A 17,988-nucleotide genomic window follows, 5' to 3' on the forward strand; every position below is an offset into this window, starting at 1 on the left:
AATAATGACCAAATAAATGAGAAGACGATGCCTTGAATGGGAACATCCAAACCCCATTATTTAGAATAAGAAGTGATGCCTCATTCAATGCATCTATTTATTATTGAACGACGAAGAAGAGAAACCCTTATCCATTCAAAAAATTAAATAATTGGTCAAGCATTATTATATTTGTTGTTGTATTAGTTCATGTGTATACGATTGAATTGACTCTAAGATTTGATGACATTTTATTGAGTTTGTTGGTGTCATATCAAACTATTTAACTATTATTGATTCCTTGTTTCTAAGTTAAGTATTTGTTTACTTCGTCCCCGTAAATTTAGTTCAGTTAGTAGGGACTATATATATATATATATATATATATATATATATATATATATATATATATATATATATATATATATATATATATATGGGTTATGTTACAAGTCACCCTTTGGTGGTGTCTTTTATCAAGTCACACCTTAAGGTGTGATTTTCACTTTTTAGTTATAACTTTGATAAAAGACACCTTCCTAAAAGTAAGTTGGTGTCTTTTCGCAAATGTTCATAGAGTAACTTGATAAAAGACACCTTCATAAAAGGTGTCTTCTATCATAACCATATATATATATAAGCAAAACGAAAATTAAATTAAAATAAAAAGAAAGATACAAAGACTGGGGGGCATGAGACCTAACCCAGGTACAATTCATATGAGAATACATCGTGATAAACCATACCAAATGGACCAGTCCTAATCTATTCTAACAAAAATTCACTAGCCACAGACGCAACTCAGCGAACCCGCGTACGAGCACGAAACCAAGCTACAAAAAAATATGAAAAGTGAACCTTGCACAAACAGTTAGGATTTTTAATGGCGAATGGATCGACCGCCAGCACGGTAACGAATCCAGGTGCCAACAGCTCCCTAAACAAGCAGCAAGCGTGAAAGCTCTTTCGAGCAAGTACCAAAGTATAGGCAGTTATAACTCCTTAAAACCTGCATAACTCAACAGTCCTGGAAACAACAGAGAATCGAAGGTCAGACCACCAAACACAACGGTTTCCAACAGACGCGTAAGAACTTAGATCGAGGGATGAGTCCAATACGTTAATAGTCAAACCCTTTCGGGTTAATCGAACCAGACCTTTTCGGGTTATTGTAACCGAAACAGACCCTTTCGGGTTAATGAAACCGAACCACCCCTACGCCAGAATCTAAGCTCCCCAAACTCTGAACAGGAAAACACAATCACAGAACAAACAGCCGGAGACTTCACAAAACAAACAATCGCCAACGGAGAAGATTCAGCAACCTACAAAATGAAAACAAAACACAAAGACCAGCCAACAAACCAACGACGGAATGGCATACTCGAACGGACTCCAAACATAACCAGCTTGAACCACCAAACCAGCAGATTCGGACCAACGAGCAACGATACGGAGTCAAAACACAAGATCCGAGCCAAAACAACCCAGATTCGAGTTTCCAAAGCCAAATCAAAACCAACACCAACCTCCTAGTTCCTTCCAAACAGCAGCGATCAAAACACGACGAAGGAGGATTAAATATATATATATATATATATATATATATAAAGGGGATGAAGTTCGAACCTCGGACACCCAACTTATTCATCTTAAAAATTGTGAATTTCTAGCCACTATACTACTTGACCACGGTAAAAAAAAAAATTTGATTCATTCTTTCTTTCTATTTTTTCTATAAACTTTTTCTATTTTAGAATTTCAGCACAGTAAAAATGAAATAGGAGTGCTGCTAAATTTGGTTGATATTTGCTCTCTAGTACATATTTTATAGGCAAAATTACACAATTAGTCCCTTAACTTTATTTTAGGTAACACTTTCGTCCTTTATATTTTTTTTGTCACGATTTAGTCCTTTATGTTATAAAATGAAAATATCTTATCATTTTTTATGAGATTTTTTCAAAGAATTTTTATTTTCTAGGCTTGTATGATGAAGATTTGCGTTTGTCTATGAGTTTGATGAATTTTTTTTGGAGTTTTTGATTATTTTTTTCATAAAAAAGGATAACTATGTTGTTATTTTATAACATAAAGGACTAAATCGTGACAAAAAAAAGATAAAGGACGAAAATGTTACCTAAAATTAAGTTAAGGGACTAATTGTGTAATTTTGCCTATTTTATATGTTGGTTGATACTTAAAATCACTGAATTATGGAGTTTCATATAAAGTTTTTAAGATTTAGAGTTTGTCTAAAATAAACCTGTCAAAGAATTTTAAGATGTACTATTACTACTTTTAGGCTCTGTTTGGTAAAAATAGCAGATAGCTGATAAGCTAGCTGATAGCTTATAGTTGATGACTGATGACTGATAGCTGATAAGCTAACTAAAGTGTTTGGTAAAACTAGCGGTTCAATTAGCTGATAAATGTAAAATGACATAAATGGCATTCTTAGTTCATACTAATAAATTTATTTTCAATTCATAATAAAATTTATTCTGTAAAAAAAATCATAATTAAATCTATATCAATTAATATAAATTTATTTTAAAAGGACATTTTAATTTATAATATAAATTAATTTTTCTTAGCTAAAATTATATTCTATTAAGTGTTTATACGTTATAAAAAATGTTAAACATAATCAAAAAACCCCTAATGTATTATCATATTTTTTTAATTGACTTACCAAGATGTATTATATATAAATAATAGGGTTAATTATGTTTCTAGTCCCTATAAAATAGTGACCTTGTAAGTTTAGTCCCTACTTAATTTTAATAGCATTTTTAGTCCCTAATTTTGTTTTTCTGCACTGAGTATTAGTCCCTACTCAATTCAAATTTGTTTAATTTATGCTTAAACTCTTAATTTTTGAACAATTTTTTGCAGACATGTTTAGAACATTACTAAAAGTTCGTCCGCAAAAAATTATCGCAAAATTTGATTTCTACATCCAGATTTTATTACTTTTTATCTTTAACTTTTGTCGTTTTAAAAAATCCATATTTAATTCATTTCATGTCAGAAAATTCTAAATTTTAGTAAACGAACCTTTCATAGTGTTCTAATCTTGTCTCAAAAAAATCGTTCAAAAATTTAAGAGTTTAAGGATAATTAATCAAACTTTGTTTTAGCAGGGACTAAAATTATAAGTAAATTTTTTTTTATAGGGACTAAAAATGCTATTAAAATTAAATAGGGACTAAACTTACAAGGTCGCTATTTTATAGAGACTAGAAACATAATTAACCCTAAATAATATTATCTAAAAATATGTAGCTTTCATAAGAGGAAAAAAATTACCAACACGTGTTGTTAAGTTATCGTGAAAAAAAGGTTATCGTAAGACAAAAAAAAAGTACAAAAAAATCTATACACAATGTTATTACGTTATCATAAAAAAAATAAACATTGGAGAATTATCGAGTAATTTAATGCAATGGTTAGATGCAATTACCAAAATATTAATTATAAAGGATAAAGTTGAATTTTGCTTTGAAAAATAAGGGTAAAAATGGAAGAAAAAATGAGAAGCTAAAAGCTATAAGCTCAAACGCTACTTGAAGTAGCTTCTAAAAAATAGCTTATAAGCTCCTGAAATAAGCTATAAGCTCGTTGTAAAAAACGTTACCAAACAGAGCTATTTTTTGTCATACAAGCTTATAAGTTATGAGCTAAAAGCTAAAAGCTCTTTTTTGGTGTTACCAAACAGAGCCTAAAAATTTAGAATATGTATATAATATTTTATTAGAAATTATTAAAAATGGGAAGTGTGTGCACATTTAGACCTTTTTTTATTTAGGGTTATATTAGAGTTGTATTCATTTATGGGGGCCAAAAATTTGAGTTATCTACGTTATTGTGGCGGCCAATGATCATTTTGAAGTTGGTCAATAATAACTGTTTCTCTTGTAGTGCCTAAAATTCGGTGGGATTTAGCATGGGAAAGGGAAGTTTTTTCCCACCATGGAAAAGTGTGTTTTAACCATTTGATCAAATGAAGAACATTGTCTTATCATACTCTGTCAACACTAGATCTAACCACCAACTCTTTACAACTCCTTTCCCTCTTTTCCAAACCACTACCAGCAAACATCAAAATCTAAACTGTTCATGATCAAACTCAAGCTAATACTCTCCTAATTTTAGCATGAGCTGTTCGACAAGAAATCAACCACCATAATGAATTATAGAATCCTATATAAAAATGAAACATTTTAATTAGGAGTGGATTTTCCAGTGACTAATTAGCACATCACAAAACTGTTTACAATCCATAGCCAGTACCTCCGTTTTTCCTGCGACCTTTCTCCGGCGGCGTTGTTCAGTCCCTTACAACTTAGATCCATTCGATTTTCTTGTAGAAGGATTCGAACCATGATAGAACTCACAACGGAGGTGACCATAGGAGTCTTCGTTGGCCGTGATTGTCAGAAAAAATACTCGCCGGAATCTCGCCGGCGATGCATTTGGAATTCACCATTTTCTGACCCACTTTAATATTCACTTTCAGTTTTTGTTTTGTAATTTTAACCAATAGTTTTAACATTAGTACGAGTTATGCACTTGTTTTGTGAAATATTTGGAGTACATCACATCATTTTTTAGAGATATTAATAATAGTGTCAATTTTGTTTTTGGGTTTGTTTAACAGTTTAGTGAAAATGAATGAAAGAGGGAGATGAGAAGATGGGTTGTAGAAGATGAGTGGTTGGATCTGATACCGAGTATCTATGATAAAGATATGCTCTTCATTTGATCAAAGGGTTTTAAACACACTTTCCCATGGCGGGAAAAAACATCCCTTTCCCATGCTAAATCCCACCGTGAATTAGCCGTTTAGCATGGGAAAGGCTGGTTTTTCCCACCATGGGAAAGTTAGTTTTTATACCACTAGATTAAAGAGGTACACTGATATTATTATAAGCTAACCATACTGTATATCTTCCCCCACTCACCCACCACATACTCTCGCTGCCATCAACTCCTTCCCTAACCATCTTCTCTCCATTGAACTTCACCTCTCTTCTCTTCTCTGTTACTATCTCCTCCCTCACGCTTTCTCTCTCCATGGTCTCCAATCCTTATTTTCACCTTCCTCGTTCTTCCTCTAGCGGTTGTTTTTCAACAAGCGTGTTGTCCGATGCCGGCGACGGTGCCGGCGGTGGTGCCGGTTTCGGATTGAAAAAAATATGCAGAACAAATCATCCTAATAGATCTGTTATGCATTAATCTTCACACCTGAGAACTTCGACAATGGAAGTTGTGGAATTTCGTTAAAGTTTGTTGTTGAACCATGCAAAATCAATCAGATCTGGATTTCGTTTCCGGTCAAAGAAAGGAAAGCTTTTACATTGATATGTGATGAATTAGTTAGTTCTGAAATCTGAAACATAAATGTGGATGAGCGAAATTCATCGTTCAAATTTTTTAAGTTAAAATTGTAATTTTGAATTTAATGAAAATTGAAATTTCGGTTTTGTTTTGATTGAACTGTCAATGCTAATCAACATTAAATTGATATGTAAAAGCTTTTACACTGATATGTTGCAGAATGTATATTTTTCTTTTGGTAGTGAGGTTGAAGACAAAGTGGGAAGATATATAGTATGTGTAGTCTATAATAAGATCAGTGTACCTCTTTAATCTAGTTAACTTTCCCATGGTGGGAAAAACCAGCCTTTCCCAGGCTAAACGGCACCTGTGAATTACTTAAAAACAATATTTGAAAGAAAAAAAATCTTATCAAACAATTTTTGTAAGTAAAATATTTTTATGTGTTAGTATATAGTCTTTAAATTTAGTTTTTAAAATATTTTATATGTTTTACAATATTACAAAATAAAATTTGATTCAATAAAAAATGTAATTTGATGTACAAGTAAAATTCATTTACATGATTTTTAAAACGCATTTCAGTATTCTATAAAGTGTTAGTAATACACCCTTTAACAAGATTTAGGATAAATAGTATTGCTAGCACAACATTCCTTAACGCACTTCAACATATTGTTCTTTAATATTGATTAAATTCATCAAATTATGTTGATCCATATAAATTTGGGTGATCTAATTGAAGTTTACTTAATAAAAAAGAGTGTGTTAAAAAATGTATGTTACAAGAGTGTGTTACTAATCTTATTTTGCAATCAAAAAGTAGTATATCCACAATAGAATCAAATCAATCGGATCCTATGGATCAAATAATACAAAATAAAAAAGAAAAAAAATTACAATTGAGGTCAATTTCATAATTTAGTGGCCCAACTCAATCCAAAATGCATACTCCTCTCCCACGGGACAAAGAATATATCTTTTGTGGGATCTGGAAAAATAATATTGATATATTCGACATTTGTTAGAGATGTCGACTTTTGATGCTTAAGTGGGAAATTTATTGGAGACGGTCTTGTTGGAGGTCTCTTGAGCTGGGAATTTTTTTGCTTTTACCTAACTTCATATAGGGTAAACAGATTTAAACAAACTTTAGGTCCAATTGACTTATATCGTGTTTTGTCGCTGAAAGAAAGGGGATATGCATGAAAGCTCAAAGTGGTTTAGCAAAGGAGATTATAAACAATACGGGTGGTTTGAAAAATAATCTACGTATTTGATAACCATCAATTTTGTAGGTTATTACATTGCCTTATCTCTCATAATCTACGAGAAATTGAGTGGTTGCATGACCTATAGCATCCAATCGGTGACTATTTATGAATTTATAATTTTAAGAAGTTTTTAATGTTATTTAATCATTTTGAACTAGTAATGCTTTTTGTGGATGTTTTGTGGAACAAATTGAGGAATTGCACTGAAGATATATGAAGATACAACGTGGAAACGATGTGTGGCGAAGAATGAAGGTACAACACTAGGAGGATGTCTGAAGATATATCGTTGCGGATCGTCCAGAATGGTCATACAATTGTACGAACTCATGGGACCCTTGCTTATGCTAAGTTATATGAGTTAGCGCCAATCATTGATAGTACGAGGAATAAAAATATGATATGTACGGCAAGGATAAGATAAGGACACCTCATGTGGAAAATGACCAAAGATACAACTTGTAGTGGTTGACCTTATACTATTAAAGGACAACCACATGTTAGTTCCAAGAGTCTGAAATTTGCTTAGTTGAATTGAGAGTCCAAGTTCTAGCTAGGGCTAGCAGCCACTAGAGTTCTCACTTCATCTCATCTTTTTCATAGATGAACGTGAGTGCTAGTTCTTAGTGATTTAGAGTTAGGATTAATTTGGTGATGATTCAAGCTCACATCTTTCCATGTTGGAATGTAATTTGTTCATAAACTCTATTTTATTTATCAATTTAGCTTTTTCATGCTTTCATTTGTGTTTCATTTAATCTTCATCTTTGCGGTTAAACTCATCATAAGCTAAACTCTTTCTTATGGTTTAGACATGATGATGTTATGGTATTCTTCACTTAAAATTTAAAGAGCTATAGCTTCATGTTTCTTTCAAACAAATTGTTTTAATGGAAAATCTTTAAAGGTAAAACTTAATCACCTTTATTTTTAATGTCAAATTTTCTAATGCCGACATGAGATGGAAATGTAAAATGTTTGTGGATAAATCAACATTTTATCAACTAAATCAATCTTTTTTTAGTCATTGTTATGCCTTGATGTGCAAGATAAAGAGTCCTTTTCATGATTTACATGCTAGAATGAGCCGAAAGTATATTAAGAGGTCATATTACTATGTAATGGGCAAGTTTTGCACAATTTAGAGAAAAATTTTCCAGCAAAATATCTTCTTTTTTTAGGAATAACCGGCAAAGATCTTTATTAGTGAGTGACCCTTATTATAAAAGGAAATGTTAACTTATGCCCTTGGGGCATAAGTTAACATTTCCCTTTATAAGGGTCATGTTAACTTGTGCCCTAAGGGCACAAGTTAAGGAGCTTAAAATGGAAATTCAAAATAACTTTTATAATTAAAAGACAACTTTTTAAACTTTCAATGCATTGAATGCACAATTTTCAAGATTTTTTTTTCTACAACGCTGCCTTGATAAATGTTTGATTAAATTAAGGAAGGTGCGTTTAGTGGAAATTAATGGACAAAATGTCCACAACGTCACTAGTGAATTGACTTTTTAGTTTGATTATGAATTTGAGGATTTGTTTTACTCAAGGCAGCAAGTAGATTTTCCTTAAAAGAAAAAAAAGGCAACAAGTAGATTTGGACAAAATGTAATAAAAAAAAGAGTCTATCATACGTGTCTTATGTAATAAATAAAAAAAGTCTATCATACGTGTCTTACTATGCTAGTATTTTTTTTCAGAAAAGGCAAAGAAAAATTCATTAAAATAGAGACATGGGCACAAGATATATGTCGCAAGCATGAATAATAACAATGAACAAGCAAACACCCTAAACAATACAAGGATAAACAATTATTAAGAAGGAAAATTTAATCTAAAAATTATTTTTTGAAGAAGTCACAATGGACTATATTAATCAAGCCGATAAATAAATTTTAACCAACACAAAATGTGTAAGGAAAGGATTCAAAAAGTATCCATCAACCAAGTTCAAAAAATCAAGATAACGACACAAAATACATCACAAACTCGATGGCAAAACCGAGATAAACTATGAGATTATGCCACCATGAATATACATGAAAAGCTAAGTGTAAGATGTTTCACTTTCAACCATCAAAAAACAAAAAAACAAAATCACTCGCTAGTAACTATCGAATATCCGAATCAAAAATCCACATCTCAAATGCAAGTCATCCAAACAAACTGAATGCAAGAGCAAATCCTTTTAGAGAACACCTATGAGTAGCCAAACTGAATAAAATGATCAGAGAGACACAACATAAATGTCGAGTAGATTCCTAACCATTGCAAAACAAGAGACCAAATACTCCTAAAATATGCACAACCGAGAAGAAGATAATCGATACCTTTCTCCAAGCCACAACCACCCACACAAAAACAGAATCTAGTGAAATAACTCCACATCGAAGGAAATTGTCCTTCATGGGTTTCTCATTACTTAACAAACGCCAAACAAACAGAAAGACCTTCAAATGTGTCAAAAAAAAACAAACGCCAAACAAGTAGAAAGACCTTCAAATGGGCTACTTATTTCAAATAATATTTGAGATGTCTGAACGATCAACTTGCTCTAAATTAGACAACATGTGATATGCACCACTAACTATACAACCTTCACCAGGATCGAACTTCCAATCCCATTTATCTAGAACATCAACCATAAAAAAAATTATAAAGCAAATTACAACACTCCCTCACCTAATCCTCCTCCCAAGCTAGTATCCTATGATGTGGTCTTTCATATATCACCATCGATATCCCACCCTAAATCAAACATCTTAAATATTAACACCAAATGATTTTCAGACAACTAAAAATCCATTTGAGCCTAATACATAAAGGATAACCCTACAACCACTGATCAATGTAAGAAAAAAAATGAATTGACCCCATAACCCATAACCCCCGGAAAATAATCATAAAACCAGTTATCCACCCCAGACCCACACCTCTTCAAACATCAGCCATATCTTTCCAGCAAGTTGACCCTTCCTCCCCCCAATTCCATCTCATACCTAACCACAAGAACTTGATAATGCAACCCCATGACCCACATCCATCCTCTGGCACCATTTACCTAAAAGAGACAGATTAAACTCCATGATTCTAGGACATCCCTTCCCCCCCCCCCCCCCCCCCCCCCCCCACACACACACACACACACACACACACACAAAACCTCTTTTATCCATATCCAGACAAACCTTGTCCCATTTAATTTAATGAATCTTTCTAACATTCTCACCCCAAAAAAACATTTAAAAATATATTCAATAAAGGAGGTAATACGTGTGTGATACTTGAAGAAGAAAAGAAAATAGACAAGTAACGGGGACATGGCCAATTTCAAAAGTCCAAAGCAAACCATCCAAAAATAGATTCCTACCTTTCCACCCATGATTCATTTATCCTACATAACTGGGATAATCATCTTTCTGATTACGATATCATGATACTCTCATTCTACTCAATAATAAGTCTGTTAAAAGTCAGCTTTAAACAACAATAATTCTTTTTTTTTTTTCTACTTTCTCACTTCATCCACCACTTCATTAGCAATAAGATTCTCATTCAGAATTTGCCTCGTTTTGACAAAGGTTGACTGAGTGTCAAAAATTACACAGCTAGTATCCAATTTTAATATGTTGGCTATACATTCACCCGACAAGAAAAATGGGTCTAAAATTCAACAAATTGTGGATTCTCAACTTTCGGAATTAAAGCAATAAAAGTACAATTAGAGTCTCTTACAAAGTTACCATTTCGATGAAATTCCACCAAGAACCTCATAACATCTTCTTTGATATCTACCCAAAACACCTTGATTAATCCAAAGTTAATTCCATCTATACCGAGACTTTTGAAACTAACGCGATCTCACACCGTCTACATAACCTCTTCCTCACAAAAAGGTCTACTCAACTCGTCTTTTTCCTAAGCTCTAATCTAACAACTACTCCGTCTGTTCCAAATTATATGTCAGTTTAGCAATTTCACATAGATTAAGAAATGTAGTTAATGCTATATAAAAAATAGTAATTTCATTAATGGTATGGAAAACATAAATTCAAAAATTGTAAAAAGATAAAGTAATAAATAGTAAAGGGCATAATAGGAAAATAAACATTAATGATTTCTTGATATTGTAAAGTGGCATATAATTTGAAACAAACAAATTTCACTAAAATGACATAATTTAAAACAGAAGGAGTAATCATTAACATTGGTCATTTCAAAAAATAAAATAGAGAGTAGCTTTCATTTTGCCACTGTTAATAGTTCATGATGTGTGAGGAAAATTAGGCTTTAATATGTGTTTCGTCCCTGCAATTAGGGGTCATTTAAAAATTGGTCCTTGTAATCGTTAATCCTGGCAAATTATTCTTGCAAAGTTTAATCATTTAAAATTTCGTCCCTTAACCCACTTAATGACTGCCACGTCATTAATTTGATGACGTAGCTATGTTAATTGGTCAACCCACACGTGAAATGACAGTTTTACCCCTATCTTTATCTTCTTCTTATTTCCTCTTCTTCTTACTGGATCTGCAAACAACATTCACCACAACCTCCCTCAATTTCATTACAAAACCAAATAAAACATACAAAATTCCATTCTATGAATACCAAGATAACTTCATTCAACAAAATTGCCAGATAAAACATACAAAACAAACCAAAGGAGGGATCGAGATAGAGAAACAAAGAAAGATCAGGGATCACCGGAAATGCAACGGCGAAAACGGCGTAAGTGGTGCTGGTTTACGGTGGTGATAGTTTGCCGGCGGATCTAAAAGTTGATACAGTGGTGGTTGAAACGGCGGTTACCGGAGCGACGGTGGCGACTCAGTAGCAGCACCACACGTTAATTCAGTGGAATTGCTTCGATTTTCGACGTCCTGAACGCTAGAAAGGATGATTCTGGGACAATATCTTCATGTAATTCAGTCACAATTTCGTGAAGGTATTGCTGGTAATGCTTCAGTAGAGAAACATTATCTTTTGATGGAGAAGAAAAGAAAAAAAAAAAGGTGAAGAAGAAAAGTGAAGGTTGTAGCTATGGAGTTTAGAGAGAGAAAGAAAAAAAGGTGAAGAAGATTGTACTCAGTCCTTGTTCTCTTCTCTTCGTGTAACAGCTTGGTGTGATGCGGTGTTGTTTTGTTGAAGAAAACAAGAACTTAAGTTACTTCTATGAATTTTGGGCAAATCAAAATGGAATTGGTTATATGTTGTTGGATTTTGCTAGCCAAGCCAAAATTTAAAGAAATTCAAGAAGTGAATTTGCTATGAAAATGGTTCGACAATACCTGTTCAAAGGAAGAAGAAGGAGGATGAGGGTATTTTTGTCCATTCCCATGCCATTTTGCTAATTTGATGATGTGACAGTCATTAAGTGGGTTAAGGGACGAAATTTGAAATGATTAAACTTTGCAAGGGTAATTTGTCAGGATTAACAATTACATGGACCAATTTCTAAATGACCCTTAATTGCAGGGACGAAACACATATTAAAGCTGGAAAATTATTGCAATTAAGTAGATGCTAATATTTTCATTTATGTAATATGTTTAACATGAGATTTCATCGGAGTTGTTTTTACAAAGAACACAATAATCTCTGAAAATATGTCCCTCAATCTAGTTTTGGTGTTTTGTTAGAAATTTTCGAGAAATAACATTAACATATACTCCCTCCGTCCTAAGATATAAGCAAAATTGGTCAACAAAAGTTAATGTATTTGGTTAAAAATTTGTACCAAATACATTAACTTTTGTTGACCAATTTTTGCTTATATTTTGAGACGGAGGGAGTACTACTATTTTGTAAATATAAAAATGTCCTTTTGGATAGTCTACCCTAGTTTATTTATTGTTTTTAGAGAAGAGTTTCACCTTCTCTCTTCCTTCTTTTTATCTATAAATGAGTGGTTGATTATTTTTGACCCGAAATCACGTATATTTTATTTCCATCGTTTAATCTAAATAAGTACACACTAGTATGTATTATCATCGAGCAAAACCGTCGTCAATTTTTATCAACATGAAAAAAAAACGTTGTCCATTACTCCCTCCGTCCCATTTTAAATGACCTAATTTTAAAAAGTATACTATTCATATAACATGCTTTGACCTCATTTTTCTACTAATATATAAATACAAAATATATCATATAAGATCTTGTTGGATTCGTCACGATGAATATTTTCAAAATATCAAATTTTCATATTTTTTTCTAATAAATTATTAAAGATATTTAAGTTCAAAAATTATGCATTGACATACGTGATATGATCAACTAGATCATATAATATGGGACGGAGGAAGTATAAAGCACCCTGATCACGAGTATGATTTTCATTTCCATTGAAATTCAGTGACGATATTTTCAAATTAACGTCAAAACTTTAGTTAGATATTTCTCTCACACAACTCATCTAATCAAATGATATACTAGTACTAGTATTATAAAATAGCCGTCCAAACGCCAAACCTTATCTTCAGTGCAAACTACGTCACCAATCTTTTACTTGTTTTCAATTGGTTCAATTAAATTAAACCACAATTTTACACAAGGAATCTGGTCACCAATGAGGCTCTATTATTACGTAAACAAACATTAAGTTGTTACCGAATCTCCCAAATGAAATGTGCATAAGTTATAGACACGACACTCCATATTTTTTATTGCGTCTGTGGGATAGATAATTCAGAATGCAGACAGAATCATATGCAATAATAGAGTTTGGGAATTGAAGAGAAATTATTGGCAAATGGCTCATTTTAAACCACATGCAAGCTTATCTCTAGTCTATACATTACCAATCCAACTTCTTCAACTTGCTAGGTATGGTATGTAATTATGTATGCATATATGAGGATACATCTAGATTAAAAATGGTGTATATGGTTTTTACCCTATGCTCCTAGAGAAGGTATATAATTGAAGTTCGGTCAAAACATAAGTCATGTTTGATCAATAACTTTTACAAAAAAAAAAGAAAAACAAATATGATCAACAATTGTTTTACTTAAAAATTAAACTTGTATTCTTTCAACAATTCATCTTTAAGTTGAGATTATTAACTATTTAAGCTCATTCAATTGATTTTTTGTATCAAACGAATAAAATAATAAACAAAATATATTATATATTAAATTTATGGATCTAAGGATAGAAACAACCTTCTACATGGTGCAAGACATATATTCATTGTGCACCATATATTTCACCATTTTTCTATATAGCAATATAATTTCAAAACAACAAAAAATGTAAACACAAATACAAGTATATACATTTAAGTGTATTGGAAAAAAATTCAATCTCTAATAAAAAAGATAAAGTTTGATTTTTCATTATAGATAATTTCTTATTTTAGAAACAAATTTTGTTAAAATTGACTATATCTAATATAAAACATAATATGGTATCAGATCAAGCCAGCTTCCATTCAAATTCACGCCAAATACAATATTGTTGAACGTGAAAGAATGTATTGAGAAAAACTCTAATCTCTACTACAATAAATATAAAGTCTGAAAAGAGTTTATAAAGAGAACATGACTTATTATCTTACGAAGCAGTTTTTACAAAGATGAATTTGATCATTATAAAAATCTAATACGAACAATCAAAGGGTATGACTTGTCTCATTCTGTCACATGTTTATTTGGCTTTGTTCAAGCATGCAGGGGTTCTGTTTCTGCGTAGCGTCGCCACCGTCAATTGCGTAATACCTTTTTGAGCTAATTAGTCACTCTTGTAGTTGTCACCTACACCGAAAGATACAAATTAGGTAGTGTACTCGTGCCACAAACAAAATACATAACTTTCAACCTTAAAAACAAATGTGGTCCGAATATTTAAACTTTTGCTAAATGGAGAATTCCTTGCCATGGAGGTAAAGGAAAAGATAAAATTGAAAAGAACATTATCAATGGACTAGTAATAAATAATAAAATATAATAGAGAGGGAATACATTTGTTCATTTCACTTTATTCAAAATTCAAAATGAGAAACATTTAACAAAATTAATCGAAAAACATCTGTATTCAAAATAGCTAATAGCAAAGACCCATACATAAAACATTACAAACATGATAGTCGTCGTTTAGATGAGTCAAATCTCAACACCCCAGCTAAAAAAAAATTGAACACTCTTAACACACCCACTTAAAATATTGATTCAACATTGTTTGATTTTTTTAAAGTATGTGGTTTATTTTTTTAAAGAATAAAATAATGAAAAAACAATCATATATAAAAAAAATACTAAACAGTGTCCCCAGGGTATTGGTTAAACAACTAAAACAAGTAATTTTTTTATAAAAAATTATTAATTACTTAATCAAAAGTCAAAACTTATATTTTTCAAGATAAATTTTCTATTTATAGTTTTCTTAATCATTGTTCTGAGGGCACTAGTTAGCAAAACTCATTTTATATGGACACATGTATAAAACTCTTTTACACGTGCATTTAACCAATTTACATCATGATATCAAAATTATTCTTAAAATATTTCTACAACAATTTTTTTTTGAAACTTGGTATTCATTAGAATTGACTAACTCGGGGATTAATATGATTGTCCACCGGCGCGAGCGTAATTAAAGGCTTAGCAAAACTTCATATGTACTCGTTCAACATAAAAATTAGACACATGAACAATTCTAACGTAAAATCTAAAGAGGAGTACACTTCTAGGTCGTAAGCCTTTGTAACTTAACCAATCCCAAAGGTTATCTCTACGACTATACATCTGTTGTGATTTGATTAGAAGCGTCTTCTTATGCATGAAAATTAGCTTCATAAATAAATAGAAGTGCTACTTTTTTATATAATAAATAGAAGTACTACTAATAACGATGTTTTTATTTTTACATTAAAAAACTTGTTCAAAGTTATACAAAAAAAAACTTATTAGAAAGAAAAGAAACACGTATTCATAGAATCAATTTTTCATTAAAAGAAGAGTGTTTTTATTTAAACATTAAAAATGAACATGATATAAAATCAGCTACTTAAAATTATTGATGTGATTTAGAGAAAGATTTAAAACTAATAAAAAGACTAAAGCATAGCCACGCAATATAAAAATATGTTTAGGGCAACAAAATTACAAATAATTTCCTCAAAAAAATTACAATTACAAATAATTAACATTTCTCTAGAATCCCTAAAAAAAGTATCTCTAGGAATCAAAAAAATAATCTAAAATGAGGCCAAAACTCATTTCACTACTTCACAATTTTCATGCTGTTCAAGTTAAGTCTTTTTGACAAAAATAAAACTCGGAATAATCTCTAACATTTGTATATTAAGAATAAACTAGTCATTGACAATATAACAACTAAATTTATTCAAAAAAATAAAATACAACAAAAGAATTAATTATGCATGTGTGTAACCAAAAAAAAAAAAAAACCTAATAATTTGATACTCCTTCGTCTCACAATAATTGTCTCTTTATCATTTTTTCTTTTTCTCAAAATAATTGTCACTTTAGAATACCAATGCAGCATTTATTATTTTTTTCCATTATTATACCCTTATTTATTCAATTTCATCCAATTTAACTACTCCACTAACTACAATTAATAAGGGTGTTTTAGTAAATGATACTAATTTTACCATCAAAATCAACACAATTAATCATTTCATTAATACTCGTGCATAAACCTCTTAAACTACTGTTATTCAGAGACGGAGAGAGTAAATTTCAATGTGTTTATTCTGCTGCAAACGAAGTTTCATAGTCTGTTTCATAGTTCCCGCATCATTTTTCCTACACGTGTCGGCATCCAACAAACATACTTAACTCTATCTCAAAAAGCTAACTCAATAATCACCTCACACGTTTCGAACAGTATCTGGTTACCCAATTTCTCTCTACCTCCCATTTTCCCAATACCAAATCCCCCGCAAAACCCTCTAGAATCTTTCCTTATTACCGGCTACACCCAGTAAACCCTTTTAATTTATTAATTCAAAATTCTCATATAAATTCACACCAAGGAATCATTCATCTTTCCATATTTCATTTCAATCTCCATAAACCAAAATCTTCATTCATTCATTCATCCATCCTTCCTTCATAGTTGCTCGGGTTATTTACTATTCTATCCTTCTGGTTATGCTAGCTTCCGCTCCACGTCAACAACTCCGCCGAAGCTTTTCCATAGCTCTCGGCTTTCCTCGCCGCCGTTATGTTCGCTACCGCCGTCTAAGGTAGCAAACAAATTCCTGAAATTCCAATTTCACCCCTACACATATACAAATCATTCAGCCAGTTTCGATTCTATTCAGCCCTTGTCAATCTCATCAACAATATAATTCCATGCCTAGTCCCAAGAGGAATCAGAGATCTTCATCTTTTCACGGCAACAACGTTATGACGACCACCGCTACAATTCGCCGTCCGAAAACCGTTCCTGATCTTCTATCTTACCGGAACAACCTCCTTCCGGTGACAGAAGGTCTTCCTAGACAACCACCGAAGTTGCTTTTGAAGGTGACGGTTCTTGGAAGCCTTGGTCCTGTTCAGATGCTGATGAAGCCGGAATCAACCGTCGGCGATCTGGTGGAAACGGCGGTGCGACAGTATATCAATGAAGCTCGCCGTCCAATCTTGCCTTCAAGTTTTGGTTCGGATTATGAACTTCACTTTTCACAATTTAGCCTAGAAAGTAAGTCTTCACAATCTCTACTATAATTCATAATATATGAAGCACATATACTCCTCGGATTATTAGTCTGTGTTATGTTCAGTGTCTATGTTTGAATCTGTGTTTCATATCATAATCATAGAATATTAATCTGGTTTTGATTAATTTGGTATTGATTAATTTGTTTTTTGTGTTGTGAAGGTTTGAATAGGGAGGAGAAACTAGTGAAACTTGGATCAAGAAACTTCTTTCTGTGTCCTAAAAATACTGCACATGCAGGAGAGGGCATTTCTGGAAATAGAAATGATGGTGGCGTAACGACAACGTTTCCGGCTTCGTCGTGTGCAAATGAGGTTGACAAAGCTCGAGAATATGTAGGTTGTGGTGGTGGTGGTGGTGGTGGTGGTGGTTTTGGTTGGTTCAAACTCATGCATTTCATGCAATAATTGCTTAATGGTTAGTTAAAATGAAAATAATTTATTGTTTTAGTTTGCTTTCATCAAATGAATGAATTGCCAGTTAGTTTGTATAAAAATAGGCTGGCAAGTAGTAGTAGGGACAGGGTTTGAGATTTGGTAGCATCATAAGCAAAGCAAAGCAAAATTGTAAAATTTGCATGTGTGGTTTTTATCAACACATATGTACATGATAATCTTAAACATGTTTGAACTTGGTTTTGTTTTCCTGTCTTTTTAACGTTTTACTAATGTATTTGTCTTCTTCCTCCATGGTGAGG

The 17,988-nt window shown here is 32.1% G+C and overlaps 1 protein-coding gene and 1 long non-coding RNA gene across 2 annotated transcripts; one reads left to right on the forward strand and one right to left on the reverse strand.

Moving 5' to 3' along the window:
- Window positions 1-10,896: 10,896 nt before the first annotated feature.
- LOC146950149 (uncharacterized) lies at window positions 10,897-11,850 on the reverse strand. The gene is made up of 2 exons (XR_015027448.1): window positions 11,261-11,850; window positions 10,897-11,129 (listed from the first exon to the last, which is right to left on the reverse strand). It is a non-coding gene; the product is annotated as an uncharacterized LOC146950149 (long non-coding RNA).
- A 4,769-nt stretch (window positions 11,851-16,619) lies between these two features.
- LOC146950150 (uncharacterized) lies at window positions 16,620-17,921 on the forward strand. Its single transcript, XM_085746102.1, has 2 exons — window positions 16,620-17,273; window positions 17,454-17,921. Exons 1-2 carry the CDS (start codon window positions 16,925-16,927, stop codon window positions 17,696-17,698), a joined length of 594 nt encoding a protein of 197 aa, XP_085602228.1. The 5' UTR covers window positions 16,620-16,924; the 3' UTR covers window positions 17,699-17,921.
- Window positions 17,922-17,988: the final 67 nt, after the last annotated feature.

The sequence above is a fragment of the Medicago sativa genome, chromosome 2 (genome assembly GCF_051527215.1).
Source record: "Medicago sativa cultivar Bolivia chromosome 2, Bolivia_mono, whole genome shotgun sequence".
In the NCBI taxonomy this organism is placed as follows: Eukaryota; Viridiplantae; Streptophyta; class Magnoliopsida; order Fabales; family Fabaceae; genus Medicago; species Medicago sativa.

Coding starts and splice junctions, on each gene's coding strand:
- LOC146950150 (XM_085746102.1), top strand. CDS start 16,925: ATGCCTAGTCCCAAGAGGAATCAGAGATCTTCATCTTTTCACGGCAAC. Junction 17,274..17,453: donor TTCACAATTTAGCCTAGAAA/GTAAGTCTTCAC, acceptor TGTGTTGTGAAG/GTTTGAATAGGGAGGAGAAA.